The sequence below is a fragment of the Mobula hypostoma genome, chromosome 2 (assembly GCF_963921235.1).
Source record: "Mobula hypostoma chromosome 2, sMobHyp1.1, whole genome shotgun sequence".
Lineage (NCBI taxonomy): Eukaryota > Metazoa > Chordata > Chondrichthyes > Myliobatiformes > Myliobatidae > Mobula > Mobula hypostoma.
Genome location: NC_086098.1, coordinates 128,639,065 through 128,659,783, shown reverse-complemented (window position 1 = coordinate 128,659,783; position 20,719 = coordinate 128,639,065). Strand labels below are relative to the sequence as shown.

At 40.0% G+C, this 20,719-nt stretch overlaps 1 protein-coding gene across 6 annotated transcripts in view; it reads left to right on the top strand.

Moving 5' to 3' along the window:
* Positions 1-20,719, top strand: part of mocs1 (molybdenum cofactor synthesis 1) — a 65,882-nt gene that overhangs the window by 9,646 nt on the left and 35,517 nt on the right. For 5 of the 6 annotated variants that reach the window (XM_063040653.1, XM_063040650.1, XM_063040651.1 and 2 more), the window contains exons 2-3: positions 16,775-16,907; positions 19,965-20,132. In XM_063040653.1, the coding sequence (XP_062896723.1) occupies positions 19,976-20,132 (157 nt within the window). In that variant the 5' untranslated portion in view covers positions 16,775-16,907; positions 19,965-19,975. Of the gene's footprint in view, positions 1-15,463; positions 16,146-16,774; positions 16,908-19,964; positions 20,133-20,719 lie in introns of those variants that run through there. The other variant, XM_063040652.1, reaches the window with a different exon arrangement.

Genomic DNA, 20,719 nt, shown 5'->3' with positions numbered 1-20,719 from the left:
TCTGATTGAAATACAATGATTTTTTACATTTGTTCTTATCCTTTGTTTTTGAAATATACATGTTCCTCTCAAATCATGTTGACTTTCTCTCATTTTGAACAATCTTTGGATACTTTGTGGTATCTGTCCATTTTTTACTTTATACATAATTTGTATTATTTTAAAATCTACAAAACCTCTGAATTTTAAAATATTTAGTTGAATAAATACAGGTTTCCCCGCCATCCAAAGGTAGAGCGTTCCCATGAAACGATTCATAAGCCAAAATGTCGTAAAGCGAAGAAGCAATTACCATTTATTTATATGGGAAAATTTTGTGAGCGTTCGCAGACCCAAAAATAACCTACCAAATCATGCCAAATAACACATAAAACCTCAAATAACAGTAACATATAGTAAAAGCAGGAATGATATGATAAATACACAGCCTATATAAAGTAGAAATACTTCTCTACAATGATTGCCTGTATAGATCTTCGTAGCGAAAATCTCACGCAAGTGCTCTCGGCAGAAAATCTCACGCAAGCGCTGTTGGCATAAACACGCTCTCCAGTAACCTTTAAACTATGAAGCTGCCAAATCTACCAAATAACACATAAAAATACACAGCCTATATAAAGTAGAAATAATGTATGTACAGTGTAGTATCACCGGAATTGGGAAAACAGTGCCAAGCACACTGATGGTGTGTTAGACTGAGTCGTCGCAGGCTGGGTGGTGCAGTGGCCCCCACCCTCTGGGCCGCCGACCCGATACATTGCTGTGAAGAACGCAGCGGTAGCCGGGAGGCACACAGCACATCATTAAGAAAAAAGCCAAAATAAACATGCTAATTAATTACGTGCTAGGTGGCACCTAATTAATTAGCATGTTTATTTCGGCTTTTTTCTTAAAGATGTGCTGTGTGCCTCCCGGCTTCCGCTGCGTTCTTCACAAATCGGTACAGTATCTGTCCGGAGCCCGGGTGGTGGGACACGGGGGGTATCATCTCATTGTCGATCAGGGCAGGTAGCTCATCTTCTCCTATGACTGCCCACCTCGATGTCGAAGGTCGAGGTTCGTTGTCTGCTGTGGCTGATGTGGAAGGCTTGCTTGACTGCTGAGCCTCGCACATTTTTCTATCATACAGTTGTTTGTAAGCACTCAAACCATCCTGCAAATATCCCCTAAACCTACATACCCTTGCAAAATTAAAGTTGTACTTTATCATTGCAACGAAAATCTCACACAGTTGCTTCACTTTCTGCATTTGGTTTTGATTGTTATCCTTTCCTCTTCCAATTGCATCAGCTCTTCATCTATCAGTTCTTGGTCATGGTATGCCAAAACCTCTTTAACGTTATCTTCGTCAACTTTCACAAGCCAAACTCACTTTGTGCTTGCTTCGTTGACCACGATCGAAACGCTTAATTATGTCTAGTTTTACACTTAAGTGTAACACCCTTACTCTTTCAGGCTTTTCCGACACCTTAGAACTCCTCTTGCTAACGGCTGCTCAATGCAACGTGTTGAAGCAATGCCATTCCGAATCCGGGGCAGAGCGGCTGCTCGGGGCACGCGCTGCCTTTCTTCGTAACAGTGAAAACATCTTCTGAAAGCGAAAACAGGGTACTAATGTAGGTCTTTTGTAACAGTAAGGTTTCGTAAAGTGAACGTTCAGAAAACGGGGGACACCTGTAGTGGATTGGTTGGCTCATAATAACTTATTTACAATTCGTATGGTTTTCTTTTGGAGTAGAAAAATTGAATTTGTATTTTTTTTGTATGTATTTCCCCATATCTCTACACAGTAAGTCATGTATGGGACTGTAATTGAACAGTATGATATATACAAAGAATCCTGATTTAAGAAATCTTGCACTTTGTACAGTATTGCAATAGATTTTGACATTTTTGCTTTGACATAATTTGTATGTGGTTTCCAGCTTAATTTACTATCTATTACCACTCCTAAAAAATTTTGTTTCAGATACCTTATCAATTTCAACATCAGTTATTCTAAGTTTACTATACGAGTTTGGTACACGGTTTCCAAATATTATGAATTTAGTTTTACTTAGATTCAGTGAGATTCCTACTGGTCATTGATGGATTAGCAGCATTTTACAGTTGCTCCTATTTTACTTACTTTGTTGTTTTCAACCTGCTTTGAAACCTTATTTTTAAATGTGATACTGCTTTACTATGGCTTCAAGGGGTGCAAGAAGTACTAAAAAAGAAGAGCCTCCTGCAACTTTGGAATCTATTATGGAATTGCTTTGAAAACATTGAAAAGAATCTTCTGAAGAGTTCCAGCAACTCAGCTCTGAAATTTAAAAAAAGATACAAAATTGGATTCTATTCAAAATACCTTAATTGAACATGATAAACAAATAGAAGGGAATGAAGCAACTCTGACAATTTTGGATGTGAGAATTGATGACCTGCAAAAGCTTTGTGAAAAACAATCTAAGTCTAATGAAAAATTAAGACAGAAGATTATCGATTTAGAAGCAGAAGAAGCTTTTTGGCGCAATTATTTCCTAAAACTTTAACGTCTTTACCTATGATTGACCGAGCTCATAGATCGCCTGTGCCTAGACCAGTTCCAGGAGCAAGACCCAGATCAGTAATAATCTGTTTTCTTGAATTTCAAACAAAGGAACTTTTAATTCGTGAATCCCATCGAAAAGGAATGATTGATTATAATGGCCAGAAGATTAGAATCATTGAGGATTTCTCACCTGAGATCATGAATGAGCGTGCTAAGTTCAAAAAGGTTATGTCAGAACTTTTTAACAAAGGTTTCAAGCCTTCTCTTCACTATCCTGCTGGGCTCAGAATTATACTGCGGGATGGCTCGAAGGAATGGTTCCGTTTGAGTGAGAGGCTCAGGAATTTTTAAAATCAGAAGATTAACTATTCAGTATCTTTCTACATAATTACTACTACTTTTCGTAAACCTTTGTAGCTAACTCTCTTTTTGAGTCTTAATGCTTTATTTAGAGAATAAGATTCTAACGAGTTAACACATTGGGTGTTCATGTGTTTTGAATTTTGAAAGTTTTTTAATTTTATATTATACTTATTTTTCTTGAGGTTTTTCTCTATCAGTAAGGCTTAATATAGGTATTTTTCATTTTTTTCATTTTGAAACTATAATAATTAACTTATGTGTTTTTGTTATGAGGGTTAAGTGTTTTTTTTTCTTTCTGTCTGCTCTTTAGTCTAGTTTGGAATGCAGCTAGCCTTGAAATTTATTTGGAGCCCAACCAGTAGGTTTTTGGGAGGATGGTAGTTTTAGCTGCTGACTGTCTATTGGCCGGCCTTCTGACTTTGGGAGGAGGGAGGGGAGATGGGGTTTTTTTTTTTGGAAGCTGTTTTGGACTTTTAGCCAAATCCTTTGCCTGGTTACCCTATCTCAAGGTTCATTGTTTGGTTTTAATATACATTCCAGTGGTTATTACTCGAACCTTTCTTTTAAATAGTATTAAAAATGGATCAGACTATTAACTTACTTAGTCTTAACGCGAAAGGATTAAATCACCCTTTGAAACGGAATAAGGTTTTTGCCTATATTTAAAAAAAAAAGTCCCAATTATTTTTTTACAAGAAACTCACATACGTAAATGTGACAATTTACACCTTCTTTGCCAATGGAGGGGGCTACATTTTCATTCCTCTTTTCAGCCTAAGTATAAGAAAGTTTTGAATTTTTATGGATAATACAGTTCCTTTCGTCCAACATAAAGTAGTGTCTGATACTAATGGCCGTTTTGTTATAGTGTCAGGAAAATTAGATAATAAATTACTGGTATTTGCTAATCTGTATGCTCCAAATATAGATGATCCAGGATTCTTTGAGTGTTTTTTTTTTGTTTTTGCCAGATTTGAGTCTTTATTCATTGGTGATGGGAGGAGACTTCAATTGCTGGTTAGATCCAGTTTTGGACCAGTCATCTTCTAAACCAGCGACACTTAATAAATCAGCTTTGTTTATTCAATCTTTTCTAATGAAATGTGATATTGTTGATGTCTGACATTTTTTTACATCCAGTAGACAGGGAGTATTCGTTTTTTTTCCTCATGTCCATCACATGTGCTCCAGGACTTTTTTTTATTGATGCCAAATGATTCCATTAGTTCGATCCTGTGAATATAAAGAGATTGCTGTCTCAGATCATGCTCCTATCTTTGTGCTTTTATCTTTGAGTCTCCCTGGTCTCCCTCAAATAAATAGGTTTTGGCATTTTAATCTAACTTTGCTATCTGATGAGGATTTTTTAAAGTTTCTGGAGAGACAAATTATTTTTTTTTGAAAAGAATATGCTGGAAGAGACTCTAGTCTTATTATATGGGATGCCTTCAAGGCTTATATTAGAGGACAAATTATTTCTTATACTGCAAATGTTAAAGAAAAAAGCTGATAAAGAGAGAATTGAATTAGCTAATCAGCTAAAACATTTAGACAAAAAATATGCCTTGGCTCCAGATCCTGCTTTATATAAAAGGTGTGTTGAAATTAAAACTAAATATGATCTTTTAACTTGTCCAATTGAAACTCAACTCTTAAAAGATAAAAGTCAGTTTTATGTTCATGGAGATAAAACAGGTAAATTATTGGCTAACCAATTAAAAACCTTATAGCTAAATAGCAAATTAAAGAAATTTGCAAAGCTAATGGTGATAGGACAACTGACCATTCAGAAATTAATGATACCTTTAGAGAATTTCATTCTGACCTTTATAGTTCCAGCTCTCATAAAGATATTACTGCGATGAATAATTTTTAGACCAATTAAACATTCCTACACTTTCTGTTGATAACCGAGAACAGTTGGATCAACCTATTTCTTATGAGGGACTTGCCGAGGTTGTATGTTCATTGCACTCAGGGAAGGCTCCGGGTCCTGATGGATTTTCTGGAGAATTCTATAAGGCTTTTTCCGCACTGCTTATACCTCATTTATGTTCAGTCTTTTGGGGTTCCTTTAAGTTGGGTAGGTTGCCACAATCTTTTTATGAAGCTTCTATTTCGCTTATTCTTAAGAAGAATAAGAACCCAGTTGATCTATATGAAGAACATTCAATCTCCTTACTAAATGTTGATACTAAAATCCTATCCAAAGTTCTGGCTCGTAGCATTGAAAATATTTTACCATCTATCATTTCTGATGATTAGACTGGATTTATTAAAAATCGATATTCCCACTTTAATATTCGTCATTTATTAAATGTATTTATTCTTCTTGTAAGGAGATATCGGAATGCGTGATATCCTTACACGCTGAGAAGGCCTTTGATCAGGTTGAATGGAATTATTTATTTAGAACCTTAAAAAATTTAATTTTGGGCCCAATTTCATTCAATGGATTAAATTACTTTATCTATCTCCCTCTGCTCGGGTTCTTACTAATTTTCAGAATTCCAAACCATTTAAACTTCCAGTGTAGAACTAGACAAGGTTGTCCCCTGACCCCTTTGCTCTTTGATCTTGCTTTAGAACCCTTAGCCATTGCTTTTCGAGAATCTAATGATATTACTGGTATCTTAAGAAGAGGTACTACCCTCTATGCTGATGACCTATTGCTTTTTATTTCTAATGTCGAGACTTCGTTACCTCCTGTGCTTTCTTTGCTCTCCTGTTTCAGTCAATTTTCAGGATATAAACTGAATTTACATAAGAGTGAACTTTTTCCTTTGAATAATTTGGTATCAATTAATACTAACCTTTTTAAAATTGTAAGAAATCAATTTACCTATTTGGGTGTAACAATTACTAATAATTATAAACATCTACTTAAAGAAAATTTTATTACCCTACTGAATTATGTTAGAAGGACGCTATCAAACTGGTCGCCCCTTTCGTTATCATTGGTTGGCCGAATTAATTCTATTAAAATGAATATCTTACCTAAATTTATATACCTTTTCCAGGCCTTGCCTGTTTTCATTCCTAAATCTTTTTTTGATTCTCTCGATTCTATTCTATCTTGTATATGGAAAAATAAACATTCTCGATTAAATAAAGTTCATCTTCAAAAAGCTAAGAAGAATGGAGGTTTAGCTTTACCCAATTTTAGGTTTTATTACTGGGCAGTCAATATTCGAAACATTACATTTTGGTCATATTATATCAACCGTGAGGACTGTCCGGTATGGGTCTCTATAGAAGCTAACTCTGTTAATAAATTTTCTATCATTGCTCTTCTTGGATCCTCACTTCCTTTATCTTTAAGTAAACCAACTGACAATTTGGTAGTTAAACATACTTTGAGGATCTGGGTACAATTTAGAAAATATTTTGGTTTATTGAGATTTTCTCTTCCTAGTCCCACTTTTTCTAATTTTATTAAACCCTCTATGACTGATTTAGTTTTTAAAGAATGGGATAGATTGGGTATTAAATGCTTCCAGGATTTGTTTGTTGGAGGAAGTCTCTTTTCATTTGAGCAATTGTCAGCTACGTATAGCTTACCAAAATCCCACTTTTTTGGATATCTACAAATTAGAGACTTACTGTGATCTCAATTATATTCATTTCCTAAAAGTCCTGATAAGAACTTATTAGATGTAATTTTTAATTTGAAACCTTTTCATACTGGTTCAATATCTAATATTTATTGTATGTTGCTGGGAATGAGAAATGTTCCTTTAGACAAAATTAAAAGCCTTTGGGAACAAGATTTACAGACTTCAATTTCTGAGAAAACTTGGAATAAAATTTTTAAATTGGTTAACTTCATCGTCTTACAATTTAAAGTGGTCCATAGGGCCCACATGACCAAGGATAAGCTATCTTAGAAACATAGAAACATAGAAAATAGGTGCAGGAGTAGGCCATTTGGCCCTTCGAGCCTGCCCCGCCATTTATTATGATCATGGCTGATCATCCAACTCAGAACCCTGCACCAGTCTTCCCTCCATACCCCCTGATCCCCGTAGCCACAAGGGCCATATCCAACTCCCTCTTAAATATAGCCAATGAACTGGCCTCAACTGTTTCCCGTGGCAGAGAATTCCACAGATTGACCACTCTCTGTGAAGAAGTTTTTCCTAATCTCAGTCCTAAAAGGCTTCCCCCTTATCCTCAAACTGTGACCCCTCGTTCTGGACTTCCCCAACATCGGGAACAATCTTCCTGCATCTAGCCTGTCCAATCCCTTTAGAATTTTATACATTTCAATCAGATCTCCCCCTCAATCTTCTAAATTCCAACAAGTACAAGCCTAGTTCATCCAGTTTTTCTTCATATGAAAGTCCTGCCATCCCAGGAATCAATCTGGTGAACCTTCTTTGTACTCCCTCTATGGCAAGGATGTCTTTCCTCAGATTAGGGGACCAAAACTGCACACAATACTCCAGGTGTGGTCTCACCAAGGCCTTGTACAACTGCAGTAGTACCTGCCTGCTCCTGTACTTGAATCCTCTCGCTATAAATGCCAGCATACCATTCGCCTTTTTCATCGCCTGCTGCACCTGCATGCCCACCTTCAATGACTGGTGTATAATGACACCCAGGTCTCGTTGCACCTCCCCTTTTCCTAATTGGCCACCATTCAGATAATAATCTGTTTTCCTATTTTTGCCACCAAAGTGGATAAATTCACATTTATCCACACTAAATTGCATCTGCCATGAATTTGCCCACTCACCCAACCTATCCAAGTCACCCTCTTAGCATCCTCCTCACAGCTAACACTGCCGCCCAGCTTCGTGTCATCTGCAAACTTGGAGATGCTGCATTTAATTCCCTCATCCAAGGCATTAATATATATTGTAAACAACTGGGGTCCCAGCACTGAGCCTTGCGGTACCCCACTAGTCACCGCCTGCCATTCTGAAAAGGTCCCGTTTATTCCCACTCTTTGCTTCCTGTCTGCTAACCAATTCTCTATCCACATCAATACCTTACCCCCAATACCGTGTGCTTTAAGTTTGCACACTAATCTACTGTGTGGGACCTTGTCAAAAGCCTTTTGAAAATCCAAATATACCACATCCACTGGTTCTCCCCTATCCACTCTACTAGTTACATCCTCAAAAAATCCTATGAGATTCATCAGACATGATTTTCCTTTCACAAATCCATGCTGACTTTGTCCGATGATTTCACCGCTTTCCAAATGTGCTGTTATCACATCTTTGATAACTGACTCCAGCAGTTTCCCCACCACCGATGTTAGGCTAACCGGTCTATAATTCCCCGGTTTCTCTCTCCCTCCTTTTTTAAAAAGTGAGGTTACATTAGCCACCCTCCAATCCTCAAGAACTAATCCAGAATCTAACGAGTTTTGAAAAATTATCACTAATGCATCCACTATTTCTTGGGCTACTTCCTTAAGCACTCTGGGATGCAGACCATCTGGCCCTGGGGATTTATCTGCCTTTAATCCCTTCAATTTACCTAACACCACTTCCCTACTAACATGTATTTCGCTCAGTTCCTCCATCTCACTGGACCCTCTGTCCCCTACTATTTCCGGAAGATTATTTATGTCCTCCTTAGTGAAGACAGAACCAAAGTAGTTATTCAATTGGTCTGCCATGTCCTTGTTCCCCATAATCAATTCACCTGTTTCTGTCTGTAGGGGACCTACATTTGTCTTTACCAGTCTTTTCCTTTTTACATGTCTATAAAAGCTTTTACAGTCAGTTTTTATGTTCCCTGCCAGTTTTCTCTCATAATCTTTTTTCCCCTTCCTAATTAAGCCCTTTGTCCTCCTCTGCTGAACTCTGAATTTCTTCCAGTCCTCAGGTGAGCCACTTTTTCTGGTTAATTTGTATGCTTCTTCTTTGGAATTGATACTATCCCTAATTTCTCTTGTTAGCCACGGGTGCACTACCTTCCTTGATTTATTCTTTTGCCAAACTGGGATGAACAATTGTTGTAGTTCATCCATGCAATCTTTAAATGCTTGCCATTGCATATCCACCGTCAATCCTTTAAGTGTCATTTGCCAGTCTATCTTAGCTAATTCACGTCTCATACCTTCAAAGTTACCCCTCTTTAAGTTCAGAACCTTTGCTTCTGAATTAACTATGTCACTCTCCATCTTAATGAAGAATTCCACCATATTATGGTCACTCTTACCCAAGGGGCCTCTCATGACAAGATTGCTAATTAACCCTTCTTCATTGCTCAAAACCCAGTCTAGAATAGCCTGCTCTCTAGTTGGTTCCTCGACATGTTGGTTCAAAAAACCATCCCGCATACATTTATTTGGATATATCTCCCTTTTGTGATGGATGTAATAATGGAGAAGCTTCACTAATTCATATGTCTTGGACATGTCGGAGTCTTGGGAAATACTGGAAGGAAATACTGGAACTTTCTCTGTACTTTTCAAAGTAAATTTTAAGCCTAACCCTTTGACTGCTTTATTCGGTATTGTTGGAGAAAAAGATGATATTCTGAAGACATCTGATTTGCACATCTTTGCTTTTATTTCTCTTATGGCTAGGAGGACGCTCTTGCTTAAACGGAAAGATGTCATTCCGCCTACTCATGCTCAATGGTTTACATGATGTTATGTCATGTTTAAATTTAGAAAAGATCTGTTGTTCAATTTCTGAATCTAACCAAGACTTTCACACATTGTGGGGACCATTTTTGAATTATTAATTTGTTGTTAAAGTACAGATGTTGGCTAATAACAAATTTCACTATATGATAAGGATTTTTTTTCCTCCTTTCTTTCTTTACCAAGTAGCTTTGATCTTGGTAGTGGGTTTCGATTTTTTTTCTGTATGATAATAAAATTATCATATTTCAATATTATGATTTAATTTAATTTACATGAATATAGAGTAATGAGATTGCAAGTGTGATTCAAATATGTATTTTTTTTGACTTATATACTTGTACTCTGTATTCTTTATGCAGAAAAATTAATAACAATATTGAAAGAGATTCAGTGATAATTTGTTAGTATCAAACCATTTCTTTATAATTTTTAGTTCTTTCTCTACTGTATCCAAAAATTGTTTCAGATGTTCCCCACTACAAAATATAGTTGTATCATCAGCAAATAATTTACATTTTAATATCTGAGAAACCATATCGTTTATATACAAAATGAACAGCAATGGACCAAGCACTGAACCTTGTGGAACCCCACAAGTTACCCTCAAAAGTTTTGAATTTGAGTTGTTTATATGTACATACTGGTACCTGTCTTCCAAATAACTACTTAACCAGTCATGTGCCACCCCTCTAATACCATATCTTTCTAATTTTGTTAATAATAATTTATGGTCAATGGTGTCAAATGCTTTTTTTAGATCAAGGAATATTCCCACTGTGTATTCATTTCTTTCTATAGCGTTTGATATTTCTTCTACAAAATCTATTAATGCTATTGTAGTGGTTCTGTTTTTTCTGAAACTGTATTGCTGTTCACACAGTAAATTATGTTTTGTTATGAAATCATTTAACCTTATAAATATTGTTTTCAATATTTTGAAAAACTGTGAGAACAAAGAAACCGGTCTATAATTTGAAAATACATGTTTATCTCCAGCTTTGTATATTGGAATGACCTTGGCTATTTTAAATTTATTGGGAAATTTTCCAGCAAAGACTGATTACAAATATGAGTCAGTGGTTTCACAACACAGTCAATGATGTTTTTAATTAAATACATATCATATCCATTCAAATCTGTTGATATCTTGCTCTTTGATTTATATACTATATCCAATACTATATACCATATTCAATATACTATATTGAATGATGCATGCGAGCTCGATATACAAACTTCACTTATAGATACATGGATAGTAGGGATATGGAGGGCTATGGTCCCGATGCAGGTTGATGGGAGTAGTCAGTTTCAGTGCTTGCGGCATGGACGAGATGGGCTGAAGGGCCTCTTTCTATGCTGTAGTTCTCTATGACTCTATACAGGAGCAGAATTAGGCGATTTAGGTTATCAAGTCTGCTCCTCCACTCAATAATAGCTGATTATGTTTCTCAACTCTATTCTACTGTCTTCTTCCCGTAAACCTTAACCCTGTACCAACCTCTGTGTTAAATAAACTCAATGGCCTCCTCGGCCATCTTTGACAATGAGTTCCATAGCTTCACCATCACCTGGTGGAAGAAATTATTCGTCCCAGTATAAAGGGGTGTTTCTTTATTCTTGAGGCTGTTCCCCCAGATCTGAAGTTATCCTGCTGTTGTAAGTTTCTGGGATTTTATTGGATTATCCAAGCTTGGAGCAGGGTCTGGGAGGGTGCCAATATTTTCTGAGAGAAGGGCTGCCAAAGGTTTGTCAATGGTTGGAGGGGAAGCATTTCCCGGCTGTGTGCTATTGATCAAAGCAAGTTCCCAGAAGTATGTCAATATTGGCCTTGGGCACTGTTCTGTTGTTTGTTCGGCTGAGTTGTTGTTGTCCCTTTGAGATACAAACTTTAGCTGCTCTGGGAGGTGGTGATTCTGGTATTTAAAAGGCAGACAGACTTGTTCAGTGACAAATTCCTGGGCCGTTCTGTCCATCATAATAATACTCAAGATCCATGGTCCCATTTACCAAGTATTAGCTCTGACCAATAAAGAGCTGTGTGTTCAGCAGGTAATAACCCAGAAGAGATTGCCTGGAGTGGAGGGCAGTGGTTGGAGAAGAGAATGAAGAGGCTGAATTTGTTCTCATTTGAATGTCAGAGGCCAAGAGGTGACTTTACAGAGGTTTATGGTATAGGCTAGATTATCAGAATCATTACCTCAGGGCAGGGAGTCTATAACAATGGGAACCGGAGTGATGGGGCAGTTGGTATGCAACTAGATGCAGTATGAAGTGAGACTGTGAGGAAGAACAGGCAGATGATAAGGTAAAATAAGATGAGTTAAAATTTAACAGGGGGCCAAAATCAAAAAAGGTGATGAATACAGGACTGAAATTGTTATATTTGACTGCACACATTATACGGAATAAGGTGGATAGATAGATCTTGTAGCGGATTTAGAGATTGGCATGTATGATGTTATGGGTATCTCTGAGGCGTGGCTGTAAGAAGATCATAGTTGGGACCTTAACATCTAAGGATACACATCATATTGAAGGGACAGACAGGTAGGCAGAGGGGGTTGGATAGCTCTGTTGGTTTTAAAAAATGAAATAAAATCCTTAGAAAGAGGTGGCATATGATTGGAAGATGTAGAATCCTTGAGTAGGGTTAAGAAATTGCAAGGGTAAAAAGACCCTGGTGGGAGTTGTGCAGGCTTCTTAACAGTAGCCAGGATGTGGGCTACAAATTACAATGGGAGAAAGAAAAGGCATGAAAAAAAAACAATGTTGCAATAATTGTGAGGATTTCAATGTGCAAATAGATTGGGAAAATCGGTTTGGTGCTGGATTCCAAGAGAGGGAGTTTGTAGAATGCTAACGAGATGGCTTTTTAGAGCAGCTTGTGGTTGAGCCCACTAGGGGAATGGCAATTCTGGATTGGGTGTTGTGTAATGATCCAGATTTGATTGTGGAGCTTACGGTAAAAGAACTCTAGGAGACAGTGATCATAGTATAATAGAATTCACTTTGCATTGTGAGAGATAAAATTGGATGTATCAGTATTACAGTTGAGTAAAAAGAATGACAGAGGCATAAGAGAGGAGCTGGCCAAAAGTTGATGGGAAGGGACACTTTCAGGGATAACAACAGAACAACAGTGGCTGGAGATTCCAGGGGAAATTTGGAAGGCAAAGGAAAGATGCATCCTAAAGATAAAGAAATATTCTGAAGGGAGTATAAAGCAACCATAACTGAAAGGGACGTCAAAGACAGCCTAAAACCAAAAGGGAGCATATAATAGAGCAAAAATTAGTGGGAAGGTAGAGGATTTGAAAGCTTTATATAAAAAAAAACAATAGAATACAACTTTATAACAGCCATAAGGAGAGAAAAGATGAAATATGAAGGTCAGCCGGCCAATAAAAGAGGATGTTGAAGGTTTTTTAGAGATATACTTGTAAAGAATAAAAGACAGTCGAGAATAGACTTTGAACTGATGGAAAATGAGACTGGAAAGGTAGTAATGGTGGACAAACTTAATGAGCATTTTGCGTAAATGTTCACTAGGGAAGACACTAGCAGTAGGCCAGGAGTTCGAGAGTGACGGTGCAGAAGTAAGTGTAGTTGCTCTTACTAGGGAGAATGTGCTTGGGAAGCAGATGGACTACAACCCAGGGTTCTGAAAGAGATAGCTGAAGGCATTAGTAATGATCTTTCAAGAATGGAGCTTAGAAAAATAGAGGGCTATGGGTAGCCCTAAGTAATTTCTAAGGAAAGGACATGTTCGGCACAGCTTTATGGGCCAAAGGGGCTGTACTGTGCTGTAGGTTTTCTGTTTCTATGTTTTTAATCACCAAATTTTGAAATGCTTCTGGAGGACTGGAAAATTGCAAATGTCATCACTCTAAGAAGGGATGAAGGCAGAAGAAAGGAAATTATAGGCCAGTTAGCCTGTCTTCAATGGTAAAACATATTTCATAGTATATATTTAAGAATTAGGTTTCGGGTTACTTGGAGGCACCTGATAAATTAGGCCAAACTCAGCATGGTTTTTTAAGGGGGAAATTTGGCCTGACAGATCTGTTGGCTTTCTTGAAGAAATAACAGGCAGGATAGTCATTGAATGTTGTTTATTTGGATTTTCAGAAGACATTTGACAATATGCCACACATCAGGCTGCTTGACAAGCTAGATCAAGCCCATGGTTTTACAGGGAAAGTACTAGCATGAATAGAAGACTGACTGGCAAGAGGCAAAGAGTGGGAATAAAAGGCACCTTTTCTAGTTGGCTGCCACTGACTAGTGGTGGGCGCAAGGGTTAGTGCTGGGACAGCTTTTTACATGGTTTGAATGGGGGAATTGATGTCTTTGTGGCCAGGTTTGTGGAGAGAAGGGTAGTACTGAGGAAATTAGGGAGTCTACAGAAGGACTTGGACAGATTAGGACAGTGGTCCCCAACCTCCGGACCACGGACCGATACATTGCCGCGAAGAATGCAGCGGTGCAGCGGTAGTCGGAACGCACCCAGCACATCTTTAAGAAAAAAGCCAAAATAAATGAAATAAAAGCTGAAATTAATTACGTGCCGGGTGGCACCTAATTAATTAGTTTGTTTATTTAGGCTTTTTCCTTAAAGATGTGCTGGGTGCATTTCGGGTACCGCTGCACCGCTGCATTCTTCGTGGCAATGTATCGGTCCACGGCCCGGAGGTTGGGGACCACTGGATTAGGAGAATGGACAAAGAAGTTGCAGATGAAGTGTAGTGCAGCAGGAGGATTAAATGTTGCACTATTTACTAAATGGGGAGTAAATTTCAAAAATCTGAGGTGCAATGGGACTTGGGAGTCTTCTTGCAGGATTTCCTAAAGGTTAACTTGTAGGTTGAGTCAGTGGTGAGGAAGGCTAATGGAATGTTGGAAATTCATTTTAAGATTTCTAGAATACAAAAGCGAGGATGTAATGCTGAGGCTTTAAGCAGTTGGTCAGACCACACTTGGTGGATTGTGAACCTTGTCTAAGAAAGCGTCCTGGCATTGGACAGGGTCTGGAGGAGGTTCATAATAATGATTCCAGGAATGAAAGGGTTTACATATGAGGAGCATTTAATGGCCCTGGGTTGTACTAACTGGAGTTTAAAAGAATGAGGGCTCATTGAAACCTATTGCCCATGGAAAAGCCTAGATAGTGTGGATGTGGAGGGGATGTTTCTTATAGTAGGTGAGTCTAGGATCTGAGGGCACAGCCCCATAATTGAACAGACAAGGAAAAATTTCTTAAGCCAGCGGGTGGTGAATCTGTGGAATTCATTGCCACAGACAGCTGTAGAAGCCAAGTTATTGGGTGTATTTAAGGTACAGGTTGACAGGTTCTTGATTAGTCAGGACATCAAAAGTTACAGGGAGAAGGTAGGAGAATGGAGTTGAGAGGGATAATAAGTTGGTCATGATGGAACGGCAGATCTGACTAAATGGGCCGAATGGCCTAATTCTGCTCCTATGTCTTATAACCGGAAGGCACCGGAGGAGAGAAGTTTAAAGGTGATCTAGGGGGTGGGTTTTGCCATACCACTGAGTGAATATCTGAACTCAGCTGTCAGAGGTGGTAGAGGAGGCCAATACTGTTACAACAATTTAAAAGGTACTTGGGCAGGTACTTTGACTGGAAAGGATTAGAGGAATAAGGATGAGCATAGATGGGCATCATGGACAAGCTGGGCTGAAATGGCCCTACTACTGATGTGAGTATCTTGGACAGCTTTCCTGCTTTACAGATGCTGATTAAGTGAAAGATTTTGGCAGCATTGAACTGAAGTTGGCCAGGGGGCTGGGTCGCAAGGTGTACATTGATGATTAGAGTTTCTGGGAACTGAGTCACTCTGTTTATGAGTCGTGACGGGACACTGTGTGCTTCCTGTAGTTAACCAGCAGGGCTGGTGTTTGTGAACCTGCAATAGCTGGCTATGATGCTTTTACTACAAATTTCTGGAACCGGGCCAGTCTCAGTGTTCTTGCTTGGACTTGCTGTGTTTCTTGTTGACTAGTGCAAAGTTCAACCCCAAGGCAAGTTCACGGGTTCCACCTCGGGACTATGGCTGCTTAATCAGATTAGTCCAAAGCCCCTCACTCACCAAAGCAGACTTTCAGTGTATGGTAATTGACTGGGGAGGGCGGCGACTGTATTTGTAAAATCCATCCCCATGGCTCGCATTAGCTGGGAGAGTGAACATAACCAGTACAAAAAGGGTCTTTAGTACTCTGTTTTAACCCACTGTGTGTTTGTGTTAAAGATTCACTGATGCTGTAACACCTGAACCCTCGTATACTGCTTCACTGAGTCGGAGAGGACAGAATGTCCATATGCAACAAAAGTTTGTGAATTCTTTATAAATAATTTAACTACTCTTTTCAAGTGCTGGCACTGCAGTCGCTGGATGTGTTTATTGAATGCACCGGGAAAGGGGCGTTAGGGTGGAGCAGTTCTTCGAGTGGATTTGTGGGTTTGAGAGTCATACCCATCAAATCATGTTGCTGGCTGGACATAAGTAACGAACATGGCGGAAGACTAGCCCTCTCCTACTTTCTGCCTTTCTCTAGGTGTCAGGGGGACCCACATCCTTTTATCTATTAATGCAAGTAGCAGCTTGGATTCAGTTGGTACGTTTAACATACTGAAACTCAGGCACTTTATAAAAGCATCTTTGAATAACATTTTTCAGTGAGGCACACTTAATCATGTGTCTGAAAGTTTACCCAGTGAAGACTGAAGAGCATAGTGTTAACAGGGATATATAGAAATGCATCTTTGTTCATTGAGCCACTACCAGCTATAGACCAGTTTGTATACTAATCCCACTCTTAATTTGTTTTATTCTCCAATTCTACCCCTCACCCCCATGCACTGACCAGTTAACCCTTCCAGCCTACGCATCCTTGGGATGTGGGAGCACCCAGAGGAAATGCGCGCTTCACTGGGAAAACATGCAAACTCCACAAAGACAGCACCTGAGTCGGCATCTCTACAGCTGCACCCCAGTGTAACTGGTTTTTGAGGGGCATTCAAAACTTGGAGTCTCAGAAACTTGTTTATTAGGAGAAAGCTGGAGCAGATCATTGGATTTGAATGAGCAACCACAGTTATGTTGAGTCTAGAAGATCCAGGTGGCTTACTCCTCTCATCTTCATTTCTCAGCAACCAGAGCATGGGGACATTCAGTTAGTTATCAGCTTCAGGAAATCATATGAAACGGGAACCTACCCTGCTAATGTCTCCTCTTCCTCTCTAGGCGTCACCAGGACTGGGAAGAAGGAGCCGTTTTAATTCCCAGCCTCTGCCATTCTCAGCCTTCCTGACGGACAGCTTTGGAAGGCAGCACAACTACCTGAGGATCTCACTGACTGAAAAGTGCAACCTGCGATGTAAGTTTGTCCTCGCCCCTTCGCATCCCTGTGGGTTTGCCATGTTCTGGATGATTTCTCACATTGAATAGCAAAGTGGGAAAGAGTATATGATGGTCAAGGATAAGTAGATTTGTTACCCTGATCATGGGCTGTGACCTATCCTGTGTTACTCAGACAGCTTGGAAGCAGGTCCTCTTCCATACTGTTAGAGTTGCCCATCTAAACTAGTCCTATTTGCCTATGTTTGGCTCATTCCCTTTAAGTCGGGTGTTCCCAATCTGGGGTCAATGGGACCCCTTGCTTAATGGTATTGGTCCATGGCATAAAAAGGTTGGGAACGCCTGCTGTAAATACAGGAGATTACAGATGTTGGAACCTGGAGCAACAAACACCCTGTTGCAGGAAAATCTGCAGGTCAAGCAACATCTGTGGGAGGAAAGGAATTGTCGACCCAAAATGCTGAGTCTCCTCACAGCTGCGGCTCAGCCTCCTGTATTCCTGCAGCAGGTGGTTTGTTGTAATCCTTCAATCCAGTCATTTTCAGTTACCCGCCAAAGTATTTTTTTAAATTATTGTGATTGTACCTGCTTCCTCTGGCAGCCCATTCCATATGCACTAGACTTTGCATAAAGAATTGTCCCGCATGTTATTTTAACTCTCTCCCCACACTAGTTAAACCTATGCCCTCTAGTTCTTGATTTCACCCACCCTGGGGAAAAAGACTGAGTGTGTTCACCCTATCTTTGCCCCTCATGATTTTGTACACCTCCATAAATTCGACCTTCGGTCTACTGCACTCCAACAAATAATATGCAAACCTTTTCCTATAACTCAAGCCCTCAAATCCTCTACTCCCTTGTTTAAGAAGGGGAGTAGAGATAGCCCAGGAAATTATAGACACAGTGAGTCTTACTTCAGTGGTAGGTTGTTGGCGAAGATCCTGAGAGGCAAGAATTGTGAGCATTTGGAGAGTCAAAATCTGATTAGGGATAGTCAGCGTGGCTTTGTCAAGGGCAGGTTGTACCTTGCACGTCTGATTGAATTCTTTGAGAATGTAACAGAACGTTGATGAAGGTAGAGCAGTGGATATTATGCATATGGATTTCAGTAAAGCATTTGATGAGGTTCCCCACGCAAAGCTCATTCTGGAAGTAAGGAGGCATGGATCCAAGGAGACCTTGCTTTGTGGAGCCAGAAATGGCTTGCCCACAGAAGGCAAAGGGTGGTTGTAGATGGTTCATATTCTGCATGGAGGTCGGTGACTAGTGGTGTTCCACAGGGATCTGTTCTGGGATCCCCTCCTCATTGTGATTTTTATAAATGACCTGGATGAGGAAGTAGAAGGGTGGGTTAGTAAGTTTGCTGATGACAAAGGTTGGGGGTGTTGTGGATAGTCTGGAGGGTTGTCGGAGGTTGCAGTGGGACATCAATAGGATGCAGAACTGGACTGAGAACTGTCAGATGGATCATTCTGGTAGGTCAAATTTGAAGACAGAATATAGTATTAATGGCAAGACTCTTGGCAGTGTGGAGAATCAGAGAGATCTTGAGATCCGTGTCCATAGCACACTCAAAGCTGCTGTGCAGGTCAACAGTGTTGTTCAGAACCCCGCTTGGAGTACTGTGTTTGGTTCTGGTCACCTCATTACAGTGAGGTGATGCTATGGAAGTGAGGTGATACTAAGTGAGGAGATACTATGGAAAGAGTGCAGAGGAGATTTACAAGGGTGTTGGTTGGATTGGAGAGAATGCCTTATGAGAATAGGTTGAGTAAACTTGGCCTTTTCTCCCTGGAGCGATGGAGGATGAGAGTGACCAGATAAAGGTGTATAAGATGATGAGATGCATTGATCGTGTGGCTAGCCAGAGGCTTATTCCCCGGGCTGAAATAGCTAACACGAGAGGGCATAGTTTTGAGGTCCTTGGAAATAGGTACAGAGGGGATGTCAGGAGTAAGTTTTTCAGATAGAGAGGTGGATGCATGGAATGCACTGCTGGCAATGGAGGCGGATACAATAGGGTCTTTTAAGAGACTCTTAGATAGGAACATGGAGCTTAGAAAAATGGTAGGGTAATTCTCTGGATTTTTTAGAGTAGGTTACATAGTCGGCACAACGTTGTGGGCCAAAGGGCCTGTAATGTGCTGTAGATTTCTATGTTCTAATATTGTATTTCATCTTTGCACTGTTTCTAGCTTAATAATGTCTTTTTTGTAGCAGGGTGACCACAACTGTGTTTAATGGCTTCTCATCTAGAGAAAGCTGCAGTGAACCCTTCGTTGCTCAGTTTCTTCTCCTGTTGTCCCAGTTCTGTTGTCTTCATCTACACCACTCTGCTCCACAATAGCACAGTGGTCCAACTGGTAGAGCAGCTGCCTTGCAGCTCCGGAGACCCAGGTCCGATCTCGACCTCGGGTGCTATTTGTGCCTGGAGTTGGTATGTTTTCCCTACGACCATGGGTATGTTTTCCCTATGACCATGTGGGTTTTCCAGGGGGTGCTTTAGTTTTGTCCCACATCCTAATGACGTGCAGGTCGGTAGGTTGTAAATCGCCGTGAGTGCATTAGTGAGCAACAGAATGTAGGGGAGTTGTTTGGAACGTGGGGAGAACAAAATGTAGATTGGTATAGGCTTAGTGCCAATGGTTAAAGGTCAGTGAACTGAAGAGTCTCTTTCCACGTTGTAAGACTATGACTCAATACTATTTTTGTGCAGTGACTGCCATCGAGGACGTTTTCAAAAGGCATTGCCTCGAGAAGATGACTTCTGTCATAAAGGACCCACACTGCCCGGAATGTGCTCTCTCCTCATTACTAATATGAGGAGGAGGTACCTCAAAACTAGCACTCAACAATATAGGTTCAGCTCCTTCCCCCTCTGCCATCAGATTTCTGAACAGTGCATGAACTCTCTGGCACTATTTTCCTCTTTGGCACTATTTTATTTGTTTTTAATTGTAATTCATAATAATTTTGTTTTGTCTTGCACTGTGCTGCTGCCACAAAACAAAACATTGCATGACCTACATCAGCGATTGTAAACTGGACACCGATCTCTCTGGCTCCTTCCCTGCAGGTCAGTACTGTATGCCTGAGGATGGGGTTAAGTTAACCCCAAGATCACAGCTGCTCACCACCGAGGAGATCATCACCCTGGCGCGGCTGTTTGTGAGTGAGGGTGTGGACAAGATCCGCCTGACGGGAGGCGAACCGCTCATCAGGCCTGACGTGGTGGAGATCATGGGTGAGTCTCTGACTGGTGTGGGGACACCCCCCCCCCCGTGCCCAATCCCTTCCAGTGACGTTATTGAAGAGCAGGAATTGGCCAGTTGCTCCCCCCTCTCTTTCCCTTCCACTTCCTAACTGTTGTCCCAGAATTGAAAAAGAAAGAATTAGCAAGCATTTGCAGTCGCCCAGCAACCACAGTAGCCGACAGTCAATAAGTGCTGCTTGTCTGAATAATGACCAAGCAAGTATTTGTGTCAATACCGTGACCTAAATGATTTGGCGATGAGACAAATCAGTATCGTGGAGAAAGTTGATCTACTCTGTAAGGTGATATGTTACTATGTGGTAGAAAATGCTAACTGCGGCAACCTTTCCCAGTATGCATAAATAACCTCAATGGAGGAAAGTTTATTATCTAGAGGGTAGCACCAGATAAATTATCTGCATGAATCTGATTCGTTTGTGTACAGCTGTCACCAACTCAGCTGGCAAGGTTTGAACCAATCATCTCTCTGCATAAATTTAATCTTGGTAGCATAGGGCAGCTGCCAGGTTTGACTGGCAAGGGATTGAACCAGTCACCTCCTCCCAGACTAGTAGTTG